General features: G+C 44.4%; 2 protein-coding genes across 3 annotated transcripts in view; one reads left to right on the top strand and one right to left on the bottom strand.

Annotated features, from left to right (window-relative positions):
- LOC118102278 (NACHT and WD repeat domain-containing protein 2) overlaps positions 1-1,631 on the bottom strand; it is a 43,323-nt gene extending 41,692 nt beyond the window's left edge. The window contains exons 1-2 of the mRNA XM_035148355.2: positions 1,456-1,631; positions 202-373 (exon numbers count right to left, since the gene is read on the bottom strand). Coding sequence (XP_035004246.1) covers positions 202-373; positions 1,456-1,470 — 187 coding nt within the window. The 5' untranslated portion in view covers positions 1,471-1,631. The remainder of the gene's footprint in view (positions 1-201; positions 374-1,455) is intronic.
- Positions 1-26,866, top strand: part of LOC118102335 — a 90,702-nt gene that overhangs the window by 21,206 nt on the left and 42,630 nt on the right. The gene's annotated exons all lie outside the window — the stretch shown is intronic.

The raw sequence follows: 26,866 nt of genomic DNA, 5'->3' as shown, positions 1-26,866 counted from the left end.
TCCAGAATAGATCTTAGAAAAGCGGGCTACACTCATTTCCTCTGCAGGTAGTTGATCTCAAACACTGCACAAGCTCTGGAGGGAAACATTTGTAAAGATTAAGTGAAGGAGGAGGCTGCGTCTTGTGTCATGTTGACGGTGCTCAGGCTTGAGAGGAGTGTGCAGGACGGGGAAGGGGATATCACGCATGCAGGCTCTTACCGTCGGGGTTGGCACAGATGAAGACGCGGACGCTGCGGCCGGTGGGGACGTGGTGCGGCGGCAGGGCGTTGATGTTGCCGCTGACGGCCGCCCTGCGCAGCGCCGACTCCCGCGGGCAGGGCTGCCTGCTCCCCACTCCCGACGGCCACATGGGGGGCGACTTCCAGCGTGGCTGTTGGGACACATACAACAGCAAGGGTTCAACGTTAGCGCGGCCAGGGGCGCACACGCAGGGGGTGGTTGAGGATTGGAGGAGGAGGAGGGGGGGTTGGCAAATGGACAGACGTGCAGGTTTGCGCACAGATTTCCCTGATCCATCCACACGCATGGGGCGTTATTCGTGGCAAAGGCAAAGAGGTGAAGATGACAGGTTTTTGTAATTTGCCAAGAACTTTTTTTTGGCACATTTAGAGGCACTGATTTCAAGAGGCGAAATGGTGCTGAGGACTTCTAGGACATAATTGGTCCAAAGCACTTTAGGACAAACACGGAGGTCTCTGTGTTGCCCTTCCTCACATGCATCGCCTAATGCAGAATATAAATAATAGAACATTTGACTCCAGGTTCGAAGCCTTACAATCGGCTGCCTTGCCTTACCCAGAACGCCGATGCTCCACACGCATCCACACACCAATTCAAGTTAGGATGGATCTGCCAAATCTTCTCCAAAACACAAGGAATGACACAGAATGTGTTGGTTACTTGCATTCATGTGGTAAGGGGATAAGAATAGGATATTACGCACAGCCTACTACCGCCATGGTGCATGCGTAATTTGTACATGTCCTTGGACGCATTCATGAATTTTCATGCCACTGAGCTGGGACAAACAGACACAACAGAACGAGACGGGACAAAATCTCGGGATGGACGAGCAAGGCAAAGCATCCGTCGTGTTCCCACCCCGGAGACGATGCTTGGGGAAAGGGGCGAATAACCAGCTAAGAACGGTTATGTCGCCCGGGAGCAGATGTCAGGTTCGTCGGGGTTTTCCGGGAGTTGGTCTATCCTGACAAAAAAAAAAAGGGTTTTGATTCAAAGGCGGAAAAAAAAACCTCGAGGAGGACAACAACAACAAAAAGAGGTGCGGGTAAAAGTTTGGGGTAGTCCACTAGTGGCGACTACATGAGATCCTCAGGGGGTAGGTGGGTGGGGGGGGTGCACGCAACTACAGATCGCCGCGTCCACACGGGTAGGAGATGGCGATGCTGCCGGAGACGGGCACAGAAAACGGGACACTTCTGGTTTGCTCACATTCATTCGCTTCATTTCGCGGCTTCGGGAAATATCCAAGCGTCGAGGAGGAGCGCGGTGAGAGGAGGAGGAGGAGAGCGAGCGCGCCCATCAGAGATGCTGCGGCCGAGAGGCGACGCCGGGAGACCGCAGGACGGACGCCGTGTGTCGGAGCGCTTCTCCCCGTGGCATCCTCCTGTCTCTGCGGAGCCGAGCGGGCGGGAAGCGGGAGACAATCAAAGCGAGACTACCGGTGGGCCTTGTCGAAGTAAAATATCCCTTTTCTGGAAACGCGTCGCAGCTCTCCACTCAGATGGGCTAAGATTCTACAAAACGCTTGGGAGGAATTATTCATATTTATAAACTTAGTAGTATTTTTCCCCTTCATAAAAAAAGCTCCAGAATCGCCTAATTGCACTAGTACTCAGGGTTAGTGCTTTTATTTTGAAAGTAAAATAGTTAATTCCGGTCTGGCTCTACTTTACCTTGTCACACTTGACTCACTGTGTCTCTCTCTCCTCAGCGATTTATATTAAAACTACAACCGCTGGAGTTTTGGCCAATGACTTTACAGCTTTGACAAATCAAATATTTTAACTTTATAAAGTTTTTAACTTTATTCCTCAGCCCCTAATTTTACTTTTACATATTCTAAATTTGAATGTGTCAAAGTGCTTCACTCTATCTGGTTTGTTGTCAAAGGCATTAAAGAGATACTGTACACTTACATTTGTTTTGTGGAGCTTTATGAGACTGCTCTTTGTTTAAATACACTAATGCTGGTTTTATTATCACATTTATTAGAAAACTAGCGTACATTGCTAAGTAGGTTTACGCGTACAAGGGAATTTGCTGTGTTGTGTTTTGTGCAAGCAAATATAGAAATGCATGGCGCCATCTTGAAACAATCCGTTACCAAATTATATATATTTTTTATTTAAGGGTTGAACATGGTTCATAACGCCACCTACTGTTTCAAACCATATTGGACCTTGCAAGCCCGACGATTATTTGCAGAGTCAACTTTTTGGGACGTCTTTACTTCATGACATTTTTATATTGTATCATATCATAATAACACATTAAGTTATCAAATATTTTATTGTAATCACACATTAGAATAGAAATATAACATGCTTTACAATGAAATAATTAATAGTAATAATAATAATTATTAATCGTAGTTGTTACTTTGTTGAATGAGTAACAAGTTACTTTTTGAGAAACATTAATCATGTGTCCTTTGCAAGACGCAGCAGCCGGGAGGGGGAGGAGGGATTTGAATTAATTGCTTTATCGATAAATGTACCTCTGCTCTGCAGCCCGTGGTTATTTGCGCTGGAAGTTTAAGTGCATTGGATTTGTACTAAACGGAATTGATTACTGTGCTGTTCTCGTGAAGGGGAAACGCTGAACCACATATTCTGCCGACTCCACCACCAGCGTCCCTCCACTCTGGGCCTCAGTGTTTAGTGGGCAGCACGAAGGGTTTCTCTGAATCTGATGGAGTGTGTCAGTCGCCTCCCTCCTTAAGTTCAGCCTCTGCACCTAAGCTTTTGTGTTTAATGTTCGGGTTGATATTCTGGGCTACTTGATTTTTTTTACACAGCTCTTGCCTGTCAAAAAAATGTAGACGTCAACCAAAGCATGAAAATTATGAAGCTTTTGGCAGAAAACTAGTGGCATCGGTCCTCATCCGGGGGTTTCCAACCATGGTGCCCCAGACAGTAGCATGTTTTGCCGAACCTGATGTGAGGCCCCTAAACATATCTTTCATCTTTTCATATACCCAGCTAAGACAAAGATAACAATGGAAAAAAAGAAACATTTTAGTGTAAAAATAGATACTGGATCATAGTAGCCTATGATAGATAATAGCGGAGACATTGGTGCTGTTTACAAGTTGTTAAAAACTAAACATCTTGTTCCAAATTAATTAACAACATCAGAAGTGACCAAGTTTCATTCACCATAATTGAGGCAGCCCACTACATCAAAAGCAGAATATTATTCAAATCTAAGTCTAGAGGACAGATTAACATGAAATGCCACATTTAACACATTATTTTACGTAAGATAAAAAATAATTAGGCACTAGATGACTTACTGTTCTGCTGCTGCGGGTCTTGAGGATGAGTCTAGGGCTCTGCAGGCTCACGACGACCCATTTAAGACGAGCCTGCAGGGCCACCGAGCTCACACCAGAACAAAATCCAGACTCCGGAAAAGCTCAAGTGGAGCACGGGGGACCGGGAGTCTTGTTCCCAGCCGAGCTATGACCTTTCTCTACTTGATTGTTCCGCTCGCTCCCATAATCCTCAGTCAGTTAATCACGAGTGCACCTGCACTGGATAAATACACAGCAGTCTTATGAAAGGATGCACTTTACACAGCTTGCTGGCATGATGGGATGTGGCAGGAGAAAAGAGGGGGTTTGTGTGTGTGGGAGCAGGGGTGCTGCTAGAAATTTCGGTTCCCTCATAAAAATAACACACAGGGCTTTGAAAGTACACAAAGTAAAGTAAAGAAAATACCATCTTAGCGATGTCCCGTTCCGCCCCTACCTTAAATAATTAACCATCCCTACCCAATTTGGTGCCCTCAAGTGTCAGTGTGTGAGCATGTGTGCACTCAAGCATTTACAGTAATTGCAAGTTGGAGGTGTGTGTGTGTTTGTTGTGTGTGTGTGTGTGTGTGCACTCCTGTCCCCCAAACCCTGGACCACTCCAAGCAAATGTGAGTCACGGTTGTGACAAGATGTGATGTGTCACCTGGGAGACACACACAGACACAAAGGACAGACACTAGCTGTTCATTTGGCAAACGTCCACACACACACACACACACACACACACACACACACGCCAACACACCAGCTTCACAAATAGCCGGTGATGGATGGTTGTTTCTGCACAACAGCTGGAAAGAAACGGGAGGAAGTGGGAGTCAGAGCAGACGGTTTGGGAACATCTATTTCTATGTGCTTCCCACTGGCAGCGCTACATTAACTCCTTAATTGAAATGCCCACTCTGAACTGGATCTTTCCTGTTAGCTGACTCAGGGATCAAGGGCATTCAGCTACACATGGCCCCTTTTGGGTTTTTAAGTCATTGATCGGAAATCTGATCTTGGACAAAGTCCCAGTGATGTGATTCATGCTTTAATTTAGAGCGACTCTGCGGATTAGTTAGAACCGTATTCATTCCTCACTGTTTTTCCTGAAAACTTCATAAATGAAAAGCACAATCAAATCTTATTAAAGGGATTTTAAGATAGGAAGGACAAGAACCGCAGTTTCACGATTCCAGTAAAAACGTTCCGTTAAAGATTGTATATTCTGTTAGAAGCAAAATCATAACAATTTCATTCAAATTCATTTGGGGGCCAATACATGTTAAATATAAAGTAGCATGAAATCTTAACAGGAAGCTTTAAATTGTTTTTACAATATTAAACAAAAGAACTAAAATCTGAGTTCAAATAGGGAAGTACAATGAATGAATTCAATGAAACCCCTGAAGTGGGGCTGCGTCCTTCGGAGGCTGCATTTAAAGAGACAGCAGGGTGGGCTGTACCATTTCAAAGACTTTTTTTTTTTCAGATATTGCAGTTTGACGCAAACACTGAAGTAAATGTTACTGCACGTAACTAATTTACATGATAATGAGAAAGTTTTATTCCAATTAATATCTTAAGTGAACTGATTATTCCTCTTTTAATGATGTTTCTTTGTGCATTTAATTTCCATCAAGCGTATTATTACCTGTTGTGTATTCCCGTCAGGTGGACTACAATGTTCCATTAGCAATTAAAAACAACGCCGTATAAATGAAATCTGAATCATTATATGTGCTGGTGAATACAAATCATCTGAATGTAATTAATTTACAGAAACGTACTTGGACCTTTTGATCCCCCTCTAGCATTTCTCCAATCCCAAGATGCTCCTGGGTCGTGGCTCCCGTGTGATCACGCTCTGACCCCAACTCGTTTCTGTCAGTGTTCATTTCCATGAAGCACTGACTGAATTAGTATTGGCTTTAACATCACCGACTGATCCCAGGTGCCTTGACACCTCCGCATCTCATTTGCCTAAAATATTTTTAAAAAGCCCATTTTTGTAATTTCATTTACATGTTCAGGTTCGTCAGCCGTGTATGAATAATTACCTAATTTTCCCGATTTTCTGACGCCCGTTTTGAGCTGTAAAAGGAGCAGATGCCTCATCCCAATTTATTTATGCAAAGCAGATTAACTTCGGCACCTTGCAAATCACCGGGTTTATTCATGAGTGAAAAAAAATCCACACAATTGATAAACAGGAGCGGCTCTTGCGACGTTGATTGTGATGTGTAAAAAAAACGATTTGGCCACTTCCAGCATAAGGTGTTTTTCTATGAGCGCATCTGTCCTCCTCCACGTTTCCTCCCGCCAGTGTTTACATTCACACATCCAATAACACTTCTCTCATAACAAAAACCCAGGAGATACCCCGGCTATAACTGAATACAAACCTGACAGTGCTGGCTTAGTGGGACTCAGACATAATCCTGCTATTAGCCAAGACAGGATTCCAATCAGGGCTGCACAACAACAGTTTCCCTCGCTCTTTCACTCTTTCACTGGCAAAACAGGGGATTAAGAGGTGACAGGCAACCTCCTGGCCCCCGATGTGGGATCAGCGGAAAGGAAAACCTAACAGGTGTTAGTGACACCATCAAGTCACAACGCAAATGCCAAGAAGACACAGTTTGTTTTAGCTTTGATATTCATGGGAAGAGTTGCTCATATCACATTATTATATCCTGATTTCAAAAAGTAAAGCATCAAACTGCTGCAGTGTGTGGACTTTATTTCTTACTTTGCATATAGGTTAACATGCAAAAAAGAAAATTGTACACTTAAGTGGATTGAGAAATAAAAATTGTGGTTAATATGTTTTTCAGCTCCACTTTTACACTGCAAAATTAGTTTCTCGTCAATTGAAATGTCGCCACTCAGCGAATAACAACACTTTTGAGCTAAAGTTTTCGCGTGTTAACATTTATTCATTGACCCCTTAACAAAAATGACAGCTAATGCTAATGGCTAAAGCGCTAAAGATTATGATTATTTTCTGAAAATTGAAGCTATATTTTACTGGAATCATAATGTCTAGGCTAGTAATCAAACGTGCACATGTGGCATTCGCACACACAAGAGCCTTTAGGTGCAGAATCACAGTTATTTATGACTATTCATGGACAGATCATTAAAGCCACTTTTCATCGCTCGCCAATTAGTGGTTTTGTTTCTGTGACCTTTGGTGGTTAATTGATTCAGATCTTCTTTTTTTTATTTGTTTATTTTAAGCAGCTGAAGCTGAGGGTCTGATTTATTGTGCAACACACACATACTCCTGCTTATTCATGCTGGGCGCTGAATGTGCGCCACTGTGATACAACTATGCACACATCCACTCTCAGATACTAATGTGCATGAGCAGGAACAGCCACAGCGAGGGGAGCTTCAACGGTTGTGTTTATAATTTGTGGATGAAATCAACACTTGAGAATTAGTTGAAGCTTGTTGGCCCAACGTTTTACTTGAACACTCAAAATCTGGCTGATTAGATTTTTTGCCAAATGACAATTTTCACCCCAATCTGCAGGTTTTGTCCTAGTTTCATATCTTGTTCTTTGTAACACTGCAGCACACACACATGCCTGCACAGTGAGGGTTGTATTGATCTCCTGTTGGAGAGGGAGCGTGGTGGTCATTACTGTGCATGACACCTATAGTCTGAACACACTCTACGTACCCTCATATTAAATATAGACAATGTTGTGCAGCAACTATCGACACAAAAGTGTGCAGACGTGAAAATCGACATGAAAGAGGTTGAGCAAATATGCCTCTGAACTGAATATCCACACAATAGCTGATAAACTACGCATCTCATGTCATGACAGGATTCCTCGTGTGTCCTCGTGCACACTGCTGGAAAACAGATGATTTGCCAGCACGGCCGTAGCTGCAAATAGAATCAGTACATCATGTTATCAATCTTGTGTTCAACACATGCTGCGATGGCCCCGGCGCTGAAGACTTCAATCGGTCCTGCTGCGGAGATGCCAAAACACGAGCTTTGGCTTACATGCTACATGTACATCCCTGCACCGGGAGTCTGGATAATTTAGTGAAGGAAAAACAAAACTGTTCCACTTGCTTGCATTACATAGGAGCTTTAACTGCATGAGATCCATGACAGCAGAGCTAATTGGCCCCGGTCCTCTGTAGTTCTTGTTGTGTGCCAGTGAGCAGGATGAAGCTTGTTTATGTGTGTGTTCATGTGGGAACATTTTAATTTCTCCTCCAATTTCTCATTAGATCCTACTTTGCTGAGATGTTATCCAGAGTGTTGAGGCCGCTGTTTTTTCCTCCACCGAGAAAGTTGTGTTTTCACCTTTTCACCCCTTGTCCGATTGTTTGTTGGTTTGTTTGTATTGGTTTGTGTTTGCAAGCAAGATTAAACAAGAACAACTAAATGGATTTCCACTGAGGGGCAGGGTGTGGGACCATTTTTCAACATTTCCACCAATTTTACAGGGAATAATTCATGGATCTTGATGAAAAACACAAGACACAACACGCAAAAGTGACAACACAACTACAAAAACCAGAGTGGGTTCTCCACCACCCGTCCAAAATCAGGGAGGAAGTGGCAAACTGACTCAGAGACAACCAAGGACTGTGTGTGTGTGTGTGTGTGCGTGTGTGTGTAAAGACCAGAAAATGTAGCGTAAATAATCTCCACAATTTAAAAAATGGCAGGAAGCCAAGTGTGTGGACGGCAGTAATGGCCACATATCTGCTGGAAAAAACCAAAACCCTCTGCTCTGCCTTTCATTAACATCCGTTTTTTAACTAATTGGAGAAAACCTTTGTGTATTTGTGTCCTGCCTGTCCACGACAAGTCTCGTCCACTTGCAGCCGGGTGACATTTCATGTTTGCTGTCATGCTATCCTCTTCAGGTGCCCTCGGCAGCCAAGGGAGAAAATACATTTGTTGTACATTGCATTATGTATGTGCAAAATGGCAGCAGCAATACGGCTGCTTTAACATGTCACATCCAATAAGGGACTCGGACTCGCATACATTTGCTTGAGGAGATACAGTCACGCAATGCATTGTGTACAAACTGGCCTTAGCATGGATACACATGAAAGGATGACGCTAAAAGAGCGGATGAGTAATTGGGAGTGGCACATGGGGGTTAACTTATTCACACGGGGAGAAAGCGACAGATGGAGAGCAACACTTCAAACAGGGAGGTACAAAGCAGCCGCATTATAGAGGGATCCGTATATCTTTACAACGTCACCATTTTTGTGTTGTGTTCACTGAGCAGCTCCTGTCAATTAATCCTGTTCGGTTAATCTTGTGGAAACAGTCCCCCGACGCGTCCGCCGTCCTCCCTGCAGAAACAAAGCAAGAAAAACCGCCTGTCGGAGCCGAGGAGTTCAGGGAAAAGTGGGAATACTGACTGAGCTCAGCTTAACGAAGGCCGTGCAGCGCAGCCACAACCTCCTGTCACATTAATCTAAAGATGATGGCTGGAATCCTGACTCTGTGTTCTTGTCTCGCTGGATTAATACGATGTCAGGGGACGAAATATAACCCTCCATCTGGCGAGAGTTAGTCATGTCAGCCGCTGGAGGTTTGACTTTAGGAGGAAGAGTGAGGGGATTGTTGCTGCTCGAATCTCCCATTGATCTTTCACAGAGACATAAAAATATCAACACCGTGTAAACACGGGAAACGCCGTTCCTGGTTGGTTCGTGTCAGATGGAGCATGCCACGGCATAAATCGTAACCCTTACACAACGATTGCGGCATAAATCAATCGTGAATCTTTTACCCAGAGCACTAAAGACAGAGAAACAAAAATCTGTTTCAACAGCAACGTAAACAGTGAGTGAAATACATCACAAACATATGTTCATCTCGGAGGGACACAAAAGATTGTCTCTTGAGCATCACGCTTGAAAATATGCTGTCATCTCTCATCTGGCAGTAGAACAGAGTCTCGTTCAAGCTCCATCCTCTGTCAGTTAAAACAGAGGCAGCATTAATATTGTTAGTTGGACCTGAGTCTCCACTTGGGGACCAAGGTTAAGTAATACGGGTCACATCACAGTTTTTTTTTTTGGGAACGTGAAGCAGGGAACAATAGACGGTAGCTCAGATTCTCTGGATGTCACAAATCTCCATAAATTACATCTTTTATTGTAGATATTATTTTCCAGCTAGATGGCGAGGTGTGTGGTGGTGGTGGTGTGAAGCATCGACTTAATTTATCATGAGCTGCCTGCAAGAGGCAACCAGATAATATGAATTCAACTCACGGCCAATCATATTGGGATGATAGATCGTGTGTGTGTGTGTGTGTGTGTGTGTGTGTGTGTGTGTGTGTGTGTGTGTGTGTGTGTGTGTGTGTGTGTGTGTGTGTGTGTGTGTGTGTGTGTGTGTGTGTGTGTGTGTGTGTGTGTGTGTGTGTGTGTGTGTGTGTACTCCATGTTCCGTCCCCCCCCCATTAGTAAACTTCCCTGTTTATATCTCTGCTCCACTATCTGCTGTTTGAAGAGCCTGGACAGATGAAGCCGGTGAATTATACTCAACCTGCAGCAAAACCAAATGAGTGTCAAAGGTTGCGATAATGGGGATGATGGAGTGATAAGGTTTCCCACGGCAGCCGAGCGAGAAAAAAAAAAAAAGAGAGACGCACTACACTGAATCCCTGCAAATTCTCACAATGAAAAAAAGGATTACATGGAGCTTTTATTTTTGAATGAGTCTGAGGCTGTGAGTTTGGGACAGTGTGCAGGAAGGAGAAGGAACTCCTATAAAATACTTTCACGTCTTTGTGCAGGTTTCTGTTAATGTTTGGAACTTTGACCGACCTCGATTCCCATTACATGCACCAGAGAATCCAGCAGTAGCTGCAGGAAATACTGAGTACTAGTACACAGCAGATCACATCGCCCATATCCAGAAGGTCCACAGACTGTATATAAAGACGACGGCTCCACTAGGGCTGCAACAGCTAGTTGATTACGTTGATTAAAATAAATTACAAAACTTGTTGGAAGTGAAGCTGGAGGGATAACTCTTTCTTCCTCTGGTTTTACTGGTGGATTGTGTATAACTTGTTGTGTCTTCTTTGAAGGCTTTAATGTAAATAGTTCCCAAACTTTCTTTTTAACCAATTAATAATCGATTAATCAAATTGAATTGATTGTTAGTTGCAGCCAGTGTCTCCTCTTCCTCCCACTGTCCAGAAATGAAGTTATCCTGGATGGGAACGTTGCCATCGAGGTCGATACACAGGGTTCGACCAATTACTCGTCTGCCTCAGCTGTCAATCATGAAGTTTCACCCTGTTTTTACAATAACAAACAGAAAGTTCAGTGTTTCTCATCAAAAACGCTATAGCGCTAAAAGGGTTTCCTTCCTATTCAAACATTCACAAAGCATTTCTTGTAGTATTTAGAATCCTATGTTACATACATGCACATACTTGCTATTCTCTTCTTCGGCACCTTCCGGCACGGCACCGACTGCAGGAAACCTAAAGCTTCAGGGCCAAGTGTGTGTCTTCCTGGTCGCCCCAGGTCGTCAAAGACTTCAGTGTGCATGTCAATCACCGTCGTCATTCACTGAGGGTTTGACGACTGGAAAGGAAAAGAAAGGGTGAGAGTGAGCTTTGATGTAGCTGCACTTCAAAGATATCCTGGCCTCTAGGGTGCGTGTCCCTCCACTGTACCTTGGCTCGTGTTCAGCACCGACGAAGTCTTCCCCCCTTTTTCTCTCCCTTCGTTGCAGCTGCCTGTTCTCTTTTTTTTTTCTCCTTCGCTCCCGTTAAAGCTACAACAATTTCCCCCCTTCTTCTCAGCGTGTGCAGCATCTGACAGCTTTTAGCTTCGGCGAAATGGCAGAAATTCGTGTCAAGTATGTCGGAAAGGATTGGGCCTCTGATCCCCAGTCCTCCCCTGTGGATCCCGGCTGGTTCTGTTCATCCGATTTAGCTCCCTCTGTACTATTCTGTTATACACACGCTCTCTCTGGTTATACACAAAACGAGATAGAAGGACTTTAAGTGCACATTTAGCTAGTACTTTAAAAAATGTCTTCTTTTTGTTGGTATTTATATTAGTGCATTTGATTTGTGAGCTTGATTTGTCCATGGTCCTCCTCATGCAAACAGCCAATCTCTTGATTAATAATCCAGCTTCCTGCTGCCGAGAGTCTGACGTGTGCGTGTGCTGCAGAATGATGCATGCCACCCTGTGATTCTAAATGATCAAAAGCATTTTCTTTTCCTGATGAGAGGGATGCACTGACAACCTTCCTTCATGGAATGCCGAAAATTCCCTACAGTTGGGGGCACGGGGGTCTTTGATCGGTGACGCTGCACTCCAAGAACCGCTAAATAATGAAGGTGTGCATTCACAGAGCTCGTAAAACCTGATGCAAGTGTCTCTTGTACTCTGTTTTCCCACGTGGCGTCATCTGAATGATGGGTGCTCACTCAGAGAGAGTGCGTGTGTGTCCGCACGTAAACATGAACTATTATTCTGAAGCCCTGCGGCGTCTTTAAACAGTCTATATGTCATAAAGACCACATCCTGTAACGGGAAACCTCCCAATCCAGGAGTGAGGCTTGATTTCCACTGGGGTTGCTTTCTCATTACTCAGCACAGACAATCCTGTCTTAATAACCCGCCTCACACAGTCGACACCTCGGTCAAAAAGCCTCTAATTAAAGTCCATATATCAGGATCCACAGGTGGTTTCTGATTCACCGGTGTCAGACGGTGCGAGCGAGACGCTGCGGAGAATCTGGCTTTCACCTCCGCACGTCCTCCCCGACTGGGTGGCTCCACTTGTCTGTCTGTTGAAGGGGAGGGGGGGGGGAGCGTGTAGCCCCAGGCCGCCACACAAATGGAGATGTAAACGTCTCGCAGCCTGTCAGGCAGAAAGGGCTAATTGTAGGAGAGGAGCAGGTGGAACAAAAGCTCTGACAAAGAGGAGAAAACTGTTCAGCCTGGGAAAAGTTTTTGTTTGACTCGCCATTAAAGTGGAGGAAAGTCGAGTGAGGGAGCTTCAGTCGAGGGTTTGTTTCTGGTGGAGGGCCAGGTTGGGAGCTTTTTTGAAAAGGGCATTGACGGACTCTCGAGAGCTGACTTCAAAGTCGTGTCTGTTACATCCCGCCACTGACTTTCAGACATTTACTTTGTGAAGTACTTAGGTAAACTTTTAGTAGTAGTAGAAAGTAGAGATCAGTATGTGTACTTACTACTTTACTATATTTACACAGCATTGCGTTACATGTTCATATTATTACTTCTGCCAAGGAGATTAAGTTTTCACAGCGTTTGCTAATTAGCAGATAGCTACTGGACAGTTTCCACAAAACTTGGAATAAGTTCATAAATCATAAAACTTTGGTACGAATACAAATCGGGATGACGATGCTGATAGGGTGTTTTAAACATTTCCTGTGATTTCTTAGAGAAGATTCATGGATCTCGAAGAAATCCGGCATATTAAGGGAGCTAATATTTAATTCGGTGCAGATCCAAATAAAAATACGGATCTGTAGTGAATTTAAATGTTAAGTGCTCATGTGTTTTTGGTTTTTATATACACATATATTTCAAAGTAATTTAAATGTATTTATTTAAAGTGAAACACTTACTTTTGCTCAAGTCCAAAACTTGATGTGGTTCTTATACTTGAGTAAATTTTTTTGTATTTTTACTTTCATTTGAGTGAAATGTTTGAGTTTGAGGAGGTCTGGAGGGGGGGACTTGAGGATTTTATAATTGTATAACCATCGCAGCCACAGTGGAGTGAAAAATAAAAGGCAGAGAAATGAGGCGGGAAAAAAAAGAAAAGGACAAAGTGATAAAACATGGAAAGAAAGAGACAATGGGCAGAGGGATGATCTGCGGGAGGCGCAGCACGACGAGTGTTTGTTTCTGTCTTTGTGCTCCCATTCATTCAAGGCAGGGCCACAGAGGCAGAATGCTAAGCTAATGAGCTCCCGCAGGACAGCGCCGGTTTGGCACGCTGACAGATGACTACACCAGCTCCCTTATTACCATCCGACTCAGTGCGGCACAGTCTAGGCTTAGCTTAGCTTAGCTCAGCCTGCCAAATCCCCCTGCAGATCATAGCCCGTCTGAACTGTCATCCACCCCGGTCTCCTCAATTACACACACACTGTAAATGCATCTCTGTGTTGCATAATTTCCCCCCACCTCACCACGCTGGAGTAATGTGCATATATTACTGCGTTTGTATTGTGTGTGTGTGTATGTATCTGCCTGTGATAACATATGCAGGAATAAGCACAGGTACACAGCTTGAAAAACTCAATTGTCTTCCTAATCTAATTTTGCTTCTCCCCTCTGTTGTATTAATCAGTCAACATACCTGTGTGTGTGTGTGTGTGTGTGTGTGTGTGTGTTTGTGTGCGCTCAAATAGACACAAGCAAACACAGTCACGAACACTGAGCTGCACCTTTTAGAAGACATCCTATTTATAATTAACTGCACTTTGCTTCCAAAAACCAGTGATGGCCAGATGGGCAGATATTTATCAGAGAGCCTTGTGTAAGTGGGTCAAAGAGAAATTCAGAGACTGGGAAAATACTAAGTTCATTTCTTGACTTTTGGTTAAAAATGTGAACAGAGACGGAGTCAAGATAAAGTTTCATTTGTCAGCCGCTACTTTTTGTCTTTCACATCTCGTCGTATAAAGGGTTCTCTTGTTCTATCTGTAAGGAAATAACTGAGGGAGAAGATTATCGTCCTGGCTCCTGGTTAAATGTGGCTGCTCGGGTTCAGACAGCAGCGCGGACCAGGAGGAGCATCTGCAGACACGTCTGGAGACACAGGGATGAGTTATGGACGAGAGCAGGGTTGAATCTCAGGGCTGCTCTCAAACACAGAAAATGAAGATGGATTTCACTGAGACGTGTGTGTGTGTGTGTGTGTGTGTGTGTGTGTGTGTGTGTGTGTGTGTGTGTGTGTGTGTGTGTGTGTGTGTGTGTGTGTGTGTGTGTGTGTGTGTGTGTGTGTGTGTGTGTGTGTGTGTGTGTGTGTGTGTGTGTGTGTGGAGATGGAGATGGAGGTGACAGCGAAATCTCCTCATGAACCTGTCAATATGATGGAATGTGTTGGTATGTGAGTATAAACATGTACATACGTTATGAGCAATGTTCCTGGATCTGTGGACATTGATCTGGTTCTTGCATTTCGTGTGTGTGTGCGTGTGCGTGTGCGCATGCTCGCCCTCTTCAAACCACATTAGTGTAAATCTCAAGGACTCGGGCGGATGATTGAGCCCCGCTTGCCTCTGCCTGTGTAGCACGACAGGTTGGGGAGTCGGCTGTTGTTTTGCCTGAGAGTGATTTGGATTGAATTGATAAGAAGGCCATTAGCTGCCGCTTCAGCCCGTTGCCATGACGACGTGTCTTGTGTGGATGGTGCCTCAAGTACCTCTTTCGAAGACGAACCTTTGTGTGTGTGTGTGTACGTACATGTATGTGGTTGTGGGACATCACATGCGATTAAAACGACTCCTCGCGCTGATTGGCTTTTAAAGTGTTTTCCAACGACTGGACCTGCCACCCGCCACGTCTCCTGGGCAGAGTTAACATCTGTACATGTCACCGGCACTCCGATTGGCCGAAACGAGCATCTGTCCGTTGTAATGCGGCGTATGATTGGCAGGGGGTGGGAGCCGAGGGTCACGGCTTGCATTTCTAAGCCCTCGTCGCTTTTAAGTGGCTGCAGTAGACGCCTTAAAGGTCAGAGGAGCTTAGTGCCTGGGATCTCGCTCATTCTGCAAATGGGGGAATATGCATGAGACCTGCGTGGGAGGGAGCGAAAAGCCGGCGTAAATCTGCCCTTGAGCAATGCAAAGGCTGCTTTTGCATCGGAACTCTAGGCAGCTTGTGTGTGTGTGCATAGTCTTGGTAACTGCATAGAAACTGCGAGGAGAGCTGTGCTCAGTCCAACCTTGAATAACAATGGTTGAAAAAAAAGAAGCATATTTCACTTTGAAAGCAAGCAAACAAAAGGGCAAATTCTTTGAGTGCTAATATTCAGATTAAAACTTTGTCCGACTGTGTGTGCGTGGTTGTCGACATTACAATGGCAACCCACGTCAAACTCTCCTCCCTGGTTGGCGAGGTTGTTTCAAGACCGCCTCCCACTTTCCTCTAGCTCGAGTGTTCACCCCCCGCCATGCCATCCTCGCTCCATCAGAGACGGTGACAGATAATTTCACAGAAAGACAAAGAAGAGGAAACGGTGATTGCAGAGTGACGTGCATGTTCAGGAAGTGACCGCTCATTGCTCAGAGTGGAGCTGAATGAGGCCTGTTGAGCTGTTGAAGGGGCAGAAACATAGAGAGGAAAAGGTGTCTGACTTAGAAATACATGAAGGACGTGATGAACAATCAGCAGTGTTGATGGCGATTCTGTCATAAAAACACAATTTACACTCACTAATGCAGAAATGCGTTTTAAATGCTAATTTACACATTACTCATTTATACACTTTTATATTTTGATAGACTGAAACTAATTCTTATTAACACATATGTGTTTCGAAGAGAAATCCTGTTTGTTTTTTACAGGGAAACACAAATACGATAGGATTTAGGCGAATGGAGTCTTATCTGAGGTTTTCCACTTCTTCATATTAATTTAATGCAGGCTGCAGAAACATTATTTTAAAGGTCACCTGTTGAGTTCTTGACCAACACTTCTCTAAGTGTCAGATTAGAGACACTTACACACAATACATGTCTGTGAGGAATAACAATTATATTTGTTCAGGATACAATTCTGAAATGTACGTTTAAGGTAACAAGGCCTCCGACAATCAACAGGAAGTTCTGACGTCTGCATGTTCACTCATTGTTTATTTCAACTATTGCTCCAGTATCCGAACGCAGACAAGTTGCTTTTCATCTACAAGCCAAACTGCAAATGCAACTCAATCTCAGAAGAAGTGTTATTCAGCTCCACGTGACACATACTATATTTGGGCCTCACCTGCTTCGGAAGGAATATCGGTTCAGCAACAACGTTTACCACCAATGAAACATGTAACCCGGCAATCAGCGGCTCGGCTGACCCGTCGCCATGGCAGAAAACCTCCTGAAACAGCAGGGGTGCTGCGCCGTTGCTTGGCTTCTGCAGCGACGTCAGCCGCCATTCGCAGCGCTCAGTCATCAGATGGGCTTGCGAGGGGAGCACCTGTCAAATAAACCCCTGACCATTGCAGCCTGTCACAAACCCTCCCTGCGTTTCCCCCGTTAAACGTACTGCTTTGTTGAGAACCCTGTCACTCTTAGAGACACTTACAGAGACACACACACACACACACACACACACACACACACACACACACACACACACACACACACACACAGTGGAGGGAGGGTCCACCCTCAGCTAACAGTTATGTCTGTCCTGATTGATGGCGACTATCAGGGAACGGTGCTGGTTGCAGACTGCATGTTCGTCTGTTTGCATCATGATGTATGAGCAACAATAATCTCTAAATTCTATTCAAAGATGCTTTTCTGCGCTCGTGCCATCAACATTGTACCGTAAATGAGCAAAAACTGGAATCGGATCCTTCTCATGTTCCCAGACTGATTATTCATGCGGTTGTAGAAATCATCTCCGATAACATGGCTCCTCCTCGGCGCTCGGCTTCATGGCTGATACTCAATGAAGATCTGCTGGGATCTAAAAATAGCTCGGCAATAAATCAAGATCGTGTGTAAGTGTGAGTGCGGCGAGGTTTTTCCATTATCATGAGCTCAAGACCCGCGAAGTAGATCTGTGACAGGAGCATAAGCTTGTTGATATGAAATAATCTGCAAGTGTTAATTATTGCAGGAGAGCTGCACTGTATTTTTGCTGTGTTGTATTCAATGTAGTGTTTCTCGAAGAAGAGGTGAAGGTAGTGACTCTCCACCATGAGGAAAAGAAACTTGTAATGTTTTTTCTACACAATGGGAATTGAAACTTGCTCACAAACGTATAGCAAAATTGTCTTGATCTAAAAAGGTCATGATATTGGTCGAGCTCGTGACTGTACCATTTCATCGTTGCATGTTTCGGTTCACTATCTTGCTGATGACGATGAACCCCTGACCGACCAATCCAATACTCACATTCTGATGAGCAACAAACCTGCAGGACTTGTTTACTTTAACATTTCATTGGTGCAGGAAAGTTAACCAGTTTCATTATCCCTGACAAAAGGCTGGTTTTCTGTGAACAGCACCTAATGACAGATGGTCCAAGAGGCTGATTCACTTCAAACTAAGTGAATTGACAGCCAATATGAAGACAACCTTGCTTTCATCTGTCCTAAAGTCACCCTGTCCTGCAGGGACCGAGTGGAGTGCTTTGAGAGACTCCAGGATTTGGGGATAATCAGCGATTTTTTTCCCCCATGTCTTTTGAAAAGGTTTCGCATGTAAAGTAGCGCACATCCACTAATGCACACCAGGGCCGAGTTCATTGTAATGTTCGGTGGTGTGTGTCCTCGACTTCCTAGATGTAGTTTTCTGCAGTTTGTCTTAACGACCAACACACACACACACACACACACACACACACACACACACACACACACACACACACACACATGCCCGGCAATTATAATGTTTACTCCACCGCCTCTTAGAAAGTCGGCGCCCATACACTGTGCCCTTGTCATCTCTGGGGGGGGGAAACCATCAGAGGGTGTGAGAAAGCCCGGTTCAGGGTGACCGCACGGCATCTTGGGAATTTGGAAATGAGAACGGAAGATGAACATGGGGCATTTAAAGTGCCTGTTTGTGTGTGTGTGTGTTTGTTTAGAGGGTGTTTGTGTTTCGTTGCTGTCGTTCAGGAAAAGGAAAGTCGTAGATGCAAGAATGTTTCATGCATTTCTACACTTGCTGTGCTTCGTGTTACCTCTTTTCTTTGAGGAACAGAGCGAGCTTAATTATGACTCACCCTCTGTGAAAGTATGAGAAGTAGACAGGTATGTAAAAAACGTTGTTGTGATAACTAAGGCTGCTTTGACTCCTACCTCACAAATCCCCACATGTTCTCTAATAGCTACGATTAGACTATCAATATCAGACTCTGACGACATGATGTTGTACAGACATTTAATAAAAATGATAATAGAAGGATGGAAATGATTAAAGGGAACCAAACCTCTGCAGTTATGGATATTACATCATGACAAAATGGATATCAATGGAAAGCAATTATGTTTTTGCAACGGGTCTAACAACATCCGCGGTAATAAAAAGTCCTAATAATCCACAGTCGCTCAGTGATTATCACGTAATTACACGATGTTGCATGCTATGGTTTGGAATCTCTTCCCCATTTCTTTCTCAATTTGCCCTGGCCGAATGGAAATGGCACAGCAGGAAATTGCAAGAGACGGGCGGACTTTTCACTCCAGACAGCACTTTTCTTGATATCATACAAAATTTAACCGGAGCTGCGTTGGGATTTTTTGCTCTCAGGTCTAATGTCAGCAGGATTTCTTGCTGCTGCAGGATGGAGTCATTCAGAAAGTCTCGACGCTGACGGCCGCAGACTCGGGGAGTCAACGTCCAGTTTTAATCAGGTGTGATGCAGCCATGTACGGAAATTGGTTAAAAAAACAAACGGACCACAGACTGTTGGAGTAATTTCTCACCTTATAGTCTATGCAGGATGATTGTGAATAATCTTTTGATTATTTTTACTGTCATCAGGATTGTTTTACATTTCCAGCTCTTTCTAAAATACAACCACATTTGCCGTGAGGAGTGTTGCATCAGATCTATTTACATCCACGACACAAATTGCAGTCATCCCGGTGTTTTGCCCCACAAAAGGACAAGATGATGTGGATACAGCAGTGATGCAGCAGTGGCTTTCAGTAGCTTTCAGCGGGTTCATTGTGGAGAGTATGTTCCAGTTGACAGGCAGAGAGACGAGGAAAGAGACCACTCACAGTTTTATGTAAATAGCTGTCGGCTCTCTCTAGAGTCAGAAAGATTAAACTGAGGTCGTGGCGAACCCACAGCTGTTCAGGTTTTTAATCGAGTTGCTTTCTCCTCACTGTCTATAAGCTGGGTGGACATGTGAGCATTTATTTATGAGAACACATTTCTGCAGCCTGCATCAGCCCAAGTTTATTACGGACTTTATTGTGGACAAAATGTACTGACTGCCGCAAGAAGTTAACTTTAAAATGATTTGAACTGATGTTGCCCAAGTAGTTTAATGTTTGTTGTGATTGACTGAGCCAAATACAATTTTTTTTTTTCCATTCAATTCTTAATATTTGCACAGAATTGTAAGAAAACAGCGCTTGAAGCAAATGTTGGCTGTGTAGCATTAGCAACAATCACAAGTACTACTTTTGATGAGGTGGTTCATACTGGTGACATTAAAACATGGGAGGAGGAGGATTGAGACTCCCAAGGACATCGGAGTGGGCGTATTGTGTCAGACCCCCAACTCGATTTAAGTCGAGGGACCCCCCTGGGTAATCAGCAATCTATAATAGACCTTTTTTTTAGATACACACATGACGGCACAAATAAACACTCTCTCTCTCTCACACACACACACACACACACACACACACAGACAGACAGTATCTTTGCTCACCGACGAGCTTGCACTCTGTCAGCAGTGGGCTGGAGTCCAGCTGCGAGGCGCCCTGCGAATTGCCGGTGATTACAGCGGTTTTGCAAAAGAAATTCAGTGGACGAGGGAGGGAAGCGAAAGAAATGGGGGGGGGGACAGAAAGGGAAGGCAATCAATAAATTCTGAGCACAGCGTAAAAAAGAAAACTGACTTTCTGGTCCATTTCTCTTCATCTGTCTGTGGTTTGCACTTTGATTAGGGCCGGTCTGTGCTGCGCATTGGGTCGGAATCAAAGGTATTTGTTGATGGATGAAATTTCTGAGATCCCCTTTCATGTTTCCAGGCTGAGAATATTCCAGAAAGGGAGGGGGATTCAATCAATAATCCTTTAAGAGCTCATTTGTTTCCTCAGACATGAATGGAAGCTGAGCAGAGGGAGTTCGATTGTTCAGGCGATATCATGCGCGTGATGTTCCTGTACCCGTCCTGTACTCGCAGCTCAAATAACATCATCTTTCGTTCTCGTCGTTAGATGAAAGACGACTCTAATATCTGCTCGTTACAGCCACTAGAGGCTGCAGCCTGTTATCACAGTTTTGAGGGACCAAAGGCTGTGAGTTTTACGCTCCATTGTTACAATGGAGAAATGCAAAATATATTACCTTTGCGTTATTGTTTGAATCCCACTTAATCAGAACAACGACAAAAGTTTCCAAGTACCTTAAGCTAGCCATGTGACACATTAAAGAAACGTGGCTCGCTAAGCTTAGCTAGCAAACATGTGGCTGTTGGCTTCATATTTACTCTAATGACATGGTTCCAAAAATGCTGAACTGTGCCTTTAAACCGGGCCATTCGTTCTTTTTCTCTCCGCTGGCTGACGATGATGTGAAACATTGAAAAGCAGATTTTAATCAAAGTCAAATCTAATTTTCATTTCAATTTACACCTTGCCGAGACGCGCGGAGCTGCAGCGGACGCCTAAAGGATTCTCCCTCTCGTCTCCTCGTTCCCCCATCCTCCCGTTCCGTCCCTTGATCTCGTACTAACTCCCCACTTTCAGACGGTTACGAATATAAGAGCCTCGTAAAAAAGCACAAGCGGAGGGGAACTACAGCGAGAGGAGGCCCAGTTCCGCACGCTGTCACAACACAGAGGGGGAACCGGTTAATCACAGCTGCGTTTATGTGACATCTTGTCATTTATGCTAAGACAGGAGAAAGAAAAAAGCGAAATCAAAGGCCATCGGTTCACATTTTTCGCTCGCTCTTTATTTTCTCCACAGTCTGCATACATTTCCTTCTTCCTGCTCTCTTTGTCTCTTTGTCCTTGTCGCTCAGGTGCCTTATCTGTCATTTTTAGTCTCTCGCTCGCTACCTTCTCCCCCTCACTCTCTCTCTCTCTGTTGTGTACATGGTCACATGACTAAACTAGTTTCTCACGGGGCCGACTGTCCGCTGCCTCCCCACCTTTTCCTATCTGCCTCGCTTTTTCTCACCGTTTTCTCTCTTTGTGCCAGAAGCAATATAGTCATATGTGGAGGATAAAAGCTCCAACTCTGTCTTTTTCTGTGTGTGTGTGTGTGTGTGTGTGTGTGTTCCTGCTAGAGCCAAGGCATTGAGGCAGGGTGGGGCTGAGCTGTCTGTAACTGGGTATTGATCTGACACACACAGGTTTGCGCAGGACTTTCCATTCATTGTAGACAGCCTAACCACAACCCTATCCCTAACCTTAACCATTACCAATTCATGCCTAACTTTAACCTAACCACAATTCACAGCTGCCCCCTGACCTGATCCAGGAGCACAGACATGACATTTTGCCTCATTGTGACCAGGCTTTGGTCCCCATGAGGTCTGCTGGTCCTGATATGGTCAGTGTCTAGGCTGGAAAACGCTTTGAAGAGATAAGAAAAATGACCACACATACGCGTGCACACACACACACGCACAAACGTTTAAAAGGCACACACACTGTGAGCCATGCTCGCTGAAGGAAGACCCACTGACCTGAGATCAGATCAGACACAGATTCAGCCTACCTTCTGAGATGAACATGCTTTTGATTTTCCGTGTGTGTGTGTGTGTGTGTGTGTGTGTGTGTGTGTGTGTGTGTGTGTGTGTGTGTGTGTGTGTGTGTGTGTGTGTGTGTGTGTGTGTGTGTGTGTGTGTCTCACTATGCTACGTCCACAGGTTAAAGGGACAGTGCTGGATAATGATTGCTGCTGGCTCTGTGTCCCAGAAGTGAAGGTGTGTGTCTGTGTGTGTGTGTGTGTGCTTTCACATAAAACCGAATGCACAAATATCAATGGACTGACCTTTCCATACTGACATGGTGGCCTATCCTTGTCTGTGAACAGACCACTAGTCAATCCAGCCTCTGATAACCAGGTTGTTAAACTGCCCCAATCTGCTGTATAAGAATATAACCACATTTAATAAGAGAATGTGTGAAAAACCAATAGTTATTTTTTATATCAATATTATACAAAGGTATAGCAGAAGGCTATAGCTTCTCTGCAGGCGTTTTCAAATATGTACAGCCCTGATAGAAATGTGTGTTTCACAGTCGGCGTGTAGGCGTTGCTATTTTCAATCTCCCAAAACCATTAGAAATTACCATTGCAAAAAAAGTCTGGTTCCTCATCTGCATCATTCCTGCTTTGGCTTTTATTCAATATACAAGAAACCAGTGTTGCTTGTTGGTTGCAGACTCTTGTGTTTAAGTCACCATCTTTATTTGCCTGTTTATCCATCACGCCTAATTTACGCTGCGTGTTCAGACAGAACAAGAAGCTAATTTCTAGCCCCTTGTTGTTGATTTGCCACAAACAGTGAATGTAGCAGTTGTTAAAGACGCTGACAGATCATTAGAAACGTTGGTAAATGAGTTCATGTACTAAACCACAAGCTCGGTTCATTCTGATCTTTTCCTCAATTTTCTGTTCTTCTTCACTGGGATCTGTAACGGTGGTGGGCTGAACACACCAAAGAGGTTTTTGTGTGTTCAAACTTCTCTGAGTTGTGTGTTTGGTAAATATCTGTCTCGTCATAGTGTGTAACCTTAGCTGGGTTCAGACTGTAATTATGTATCTTGGATGTTGAGGAGACGCTGAGGATAATTACCACTTGTTTAGTTTCCTTGCGAGCACAACACAATTACAATCGCACAATATTTCTGCCGCCACAAGAAATAATAAATATTTATACCACATATGTACAGAATATTGTGATGGGTAAACAGAGCTTTCACCCTTCAACCAGGTGACTTTTCTTTTGCGTCTTCCGTCCCCCCCCCCCGTCTCCGGCCTGTGTCGACCTTGGACCATCCGGCCTCGCCACACGCTTCCCGCCGCTCTCGCGAAGCCATCATAAACAATCCCCAACTGCTAATTACGCGCTGACAACAGTGTGCCATAAATCTGCAGCCGGCTAATGAATTCGCACAGATCCGATCTTTCTTGCAAGTGTGAAAGAGAGAGAATGAGTGTGGTGGGGGGGGCAGGGAGAAATGGAGAACGCACTGTTGTTTTTGCTCAATTCTCCAAGACCCCGTCTGTATTTTCATTTATTGCGCTCGCGCCCACACGCGCAGTGGCAGGGAATGAGGCTGAGCTGCAGCAATTAGCGCCTGGAAATCAGAGACTGGCCGAGGAGTAGACTGGCTGTATAACATATTAGACTCCTGATATTAAGTTCTGTCTGACGAGTGGGGCCACTCAATGGGAAAGAAGCGCAGATTTCAAGAATAAAGTCTTTTACGAGACTAAAGTTGTAACATTACGAGAGAAGTTCTAATCTTATGAGAATAAAAAGTCACAATATGACAGAATTGAGTTTAATATTAGGCTTTGTATCACTTTAGAGGGGGAATATCAGAAGATCAGTCTGTTGTCTGTATTTAAATGAGGAAGGTGCAGCATCTTATAATCAGTTTCACAAAGGACTTCTTCTTGTGGCTCATCGGCTCCACATTATCATAAGTATCAGGCGTTTGAAAAGATTGTGTGAGAAACTGAGTCTTTTCCCAAGAAAGAACCACACAGACAAAATTGCTTTTTATGTGGAGGAGGAAATGTTTGTCAGTGGTCGATTGTGAAACATAGTTTCCCCCGGAAACAATGAGATTTATTCTTTTGTATCCAGAAGGAGAGGAACTTCATGAGGAGCATGGGTTCACCTTGTTGCTTATTTCCCTAAAAAAATGTTTTTTGTTCTCTATTCTCGTAATATTATGTTATTTTCTCTTAAATTAAGACATTACTCTTGAAATATTACGACTTTCTTCTCAATTACTATTATTCTTGAAATCTCAGAATGTATTTTCTCTTCTTTGGGCTCAACACTCCATCTTAGTCTTGCTTGCTTAATTGAAACAGTAAAATCAGTTATTGACAGACCATAAAATCCGAAACGTGGATTGTGTAAAAGTGGATTTGGAGTCTCCAGCAGTGACAGCAGCTTTGTGAGGCTGCACTTGGACATTTTCTTTTTACACTGAGTGCAAATAAAAGCCCAGTTTTAAATCCTCTCCTGAATCTATCCAGTCACATCCAATCCAATATGGGGACTTTCCTCCTCCAGATATTCATGAGTCTCTCCGGCGAAGCAGCAGTTTGGTGCGATGCATATTGCAGCACGTGAGAGGAGGTGAATGGGTTTTGTGTTTCGATGCTAACGGCGGGACGACCATAAAAATAGAGCCGTTAATGCGCAGGGCCCGTCTCTTCCAATGATTTATTCAGATTAGCTACGAGTAGACATGCAGCAGCCATATGGACGCAGCTGACTTGTAGCTGTGGTCTCTGTCTTTATGCTGAATATCTTTACACTGCGACCAGATACACTGAGGACAGTATTCATCACACACACACACAGAAACCCTGGCGTGAGGCGAGTTGTGCATTGCTGCACTTTGAGAAGAAAACGGAGGACGGACACTGGTACCGTGTGTGTGTGTGTGTGTGTGTGTGTGTGTGTGTGTGTGTGTGTGTGTGTGTGTGTGTGTGTGTGTGTGTGTGTGTGTGTGTGTGTGTGTGTGTGTGTGTGTGTGCGGGTGTGTGTGGATTGCCCACAGCAATCCCCTGTCTAGTGTGAACTACAGTCCTCTGGCCTTCTTGCAAATGTCCTTGAGTGGACGTGGTGATGTATTGTCAGCGGACCACCAGTCATGATAAAAGCTGTGACAAAAAAAACACATAGTAAACGCAACCATTCAAACGTTTGCTGCAGCTCTTCTCATCCTCTTTGTCTCAATCGTCCTCTCTGCTCGTGTCTTTGTCTTTCTGGATTTTACTCCTAAGCCGTCTCCCTACTCTTACTGCTCTTTCTCGTTTTTAATTCCCAGTCTTTTTCTCACTCTCTGACCAACAACTTAGCCTCCCTCCCTCCCTCCCTCTCTCTCTCTTCTTACTCTTTCCCCTTTCTCTCTCTCTCGCTCTCTCTCTCTCTGTCTGCAGCTCTTGACACAAGCGTAGAGGCCCGCTGAGATAAAACACAATGTCAGAGCATGCCTCAGCTCTCTCTCCGCTGAGTGGGAAAATTGACTGGGATTGTCTATGGCAGTCCCCACTTGCAGCAGTCTGTGGCCCGTGATGCTTAAAGTGCTGCGCTAATTAGTTTTCTCTCCGTCCCTCCTTCCATCCCACACACACACACACTTTCTTTCTCTCTTTCTCTCTATCTCTCTCACACACAAGGTAGTGTCCCCCTCTCTTTTGTGCTGCCTTCGCCGTAGCCCATCTATTATGTAACGGTGTTTGGAAAGTGCGGCTGCACCTTCTCAGGGGCTTTTCTGTGTGTGGCTCTGCATGCCGCACAAGCGATGTCTCTTTCTATATTTGCCGAGGAAGCCCATGGAGGCAGCGGCGGGGCCGACGAGACGGCACATGACCCGGCACAGTCCTCGTAAGGCGAGCCTGAACCTGCGATTAGCCCCCATTATGTGAGCTTTTCATGTGCTTCAGTGGTAATGATGTTTACAAGATGATGGAGCTACATAACACAATATGCACACATGTCTGATTCAAGATGTAAAATGTCAGTGTTGTGCCTTTACGGCTATTTTGATGCAGGTCAGAACCAGAATTAAGTTCAAAGCTGCTGTGCAATGAAGTAATGGTTTTTTAGAACCACATTTACCTTTTAGATAGGACGCAATAGACACCTACTCGCCATTGGTAAAGTTCATAGAAAGCTTTAGTATTGTGACTTAAAGAACATTAGTCTGTGTGTTGTTTTCGTGCTTTGTCATCGTAGCTTAGATCAGATGAGACAATACAACACATAATCGAGTGTCTTTGCTGTGTGGTGGAAAACTGGTGCACAAATGATAACAGTACAAATCATGACTTCAGCTTGAATTCTCTCCTCAAATCAGCACCTGACTCAGTTTGACAGTAAAAAATAACAATTACATCTGATTGATAGCAAGCAAACGCAGCCAGTGATGAGAGATAAAGGAAGAGAATGGGGAAAATACCTCAGGCACTTCATAGCATCTTGTAAAAGCATTTCCCTGCTGTAATCACACCCAAACCTCCAAAGAGCAGAGCCGACACATTTCCCCACCCTCCCTCCGCTTTTGCTGCACCAACACTCGCCGCTGCATCGCAAGCGCTCGGCGAGAACAGGCAGAACGCTGCGAGGGCTAATGAATTGTGCTGTCAGGGAAGTAACAGATTTATTTACATTTGGAAATGCACATCTC

This window comes from Hippoglossus stenolepis, chromosome 23 (genome assembly GCF_022539355.2).
Source record: "Hippoglossus stenolepis isolate QCI-W04-F060 chromosome 23, HSTE1.2, whole genome shotgun sequence".
In the NCBI taxonomy this organism is placed as follows: domain Eukaryota; kingdom Metazoa; phylum Chordata; class Actinopteri; order Pleuronectiformes; family Pleuronectidae; genus Hippoglossus; species Hippoglossus stenolepis.
The sequence above is the reverse complement of the archived record's forward strand: the minus strand, read 5'-3'. Positions and strand labels throughout refer to the sequence as shown.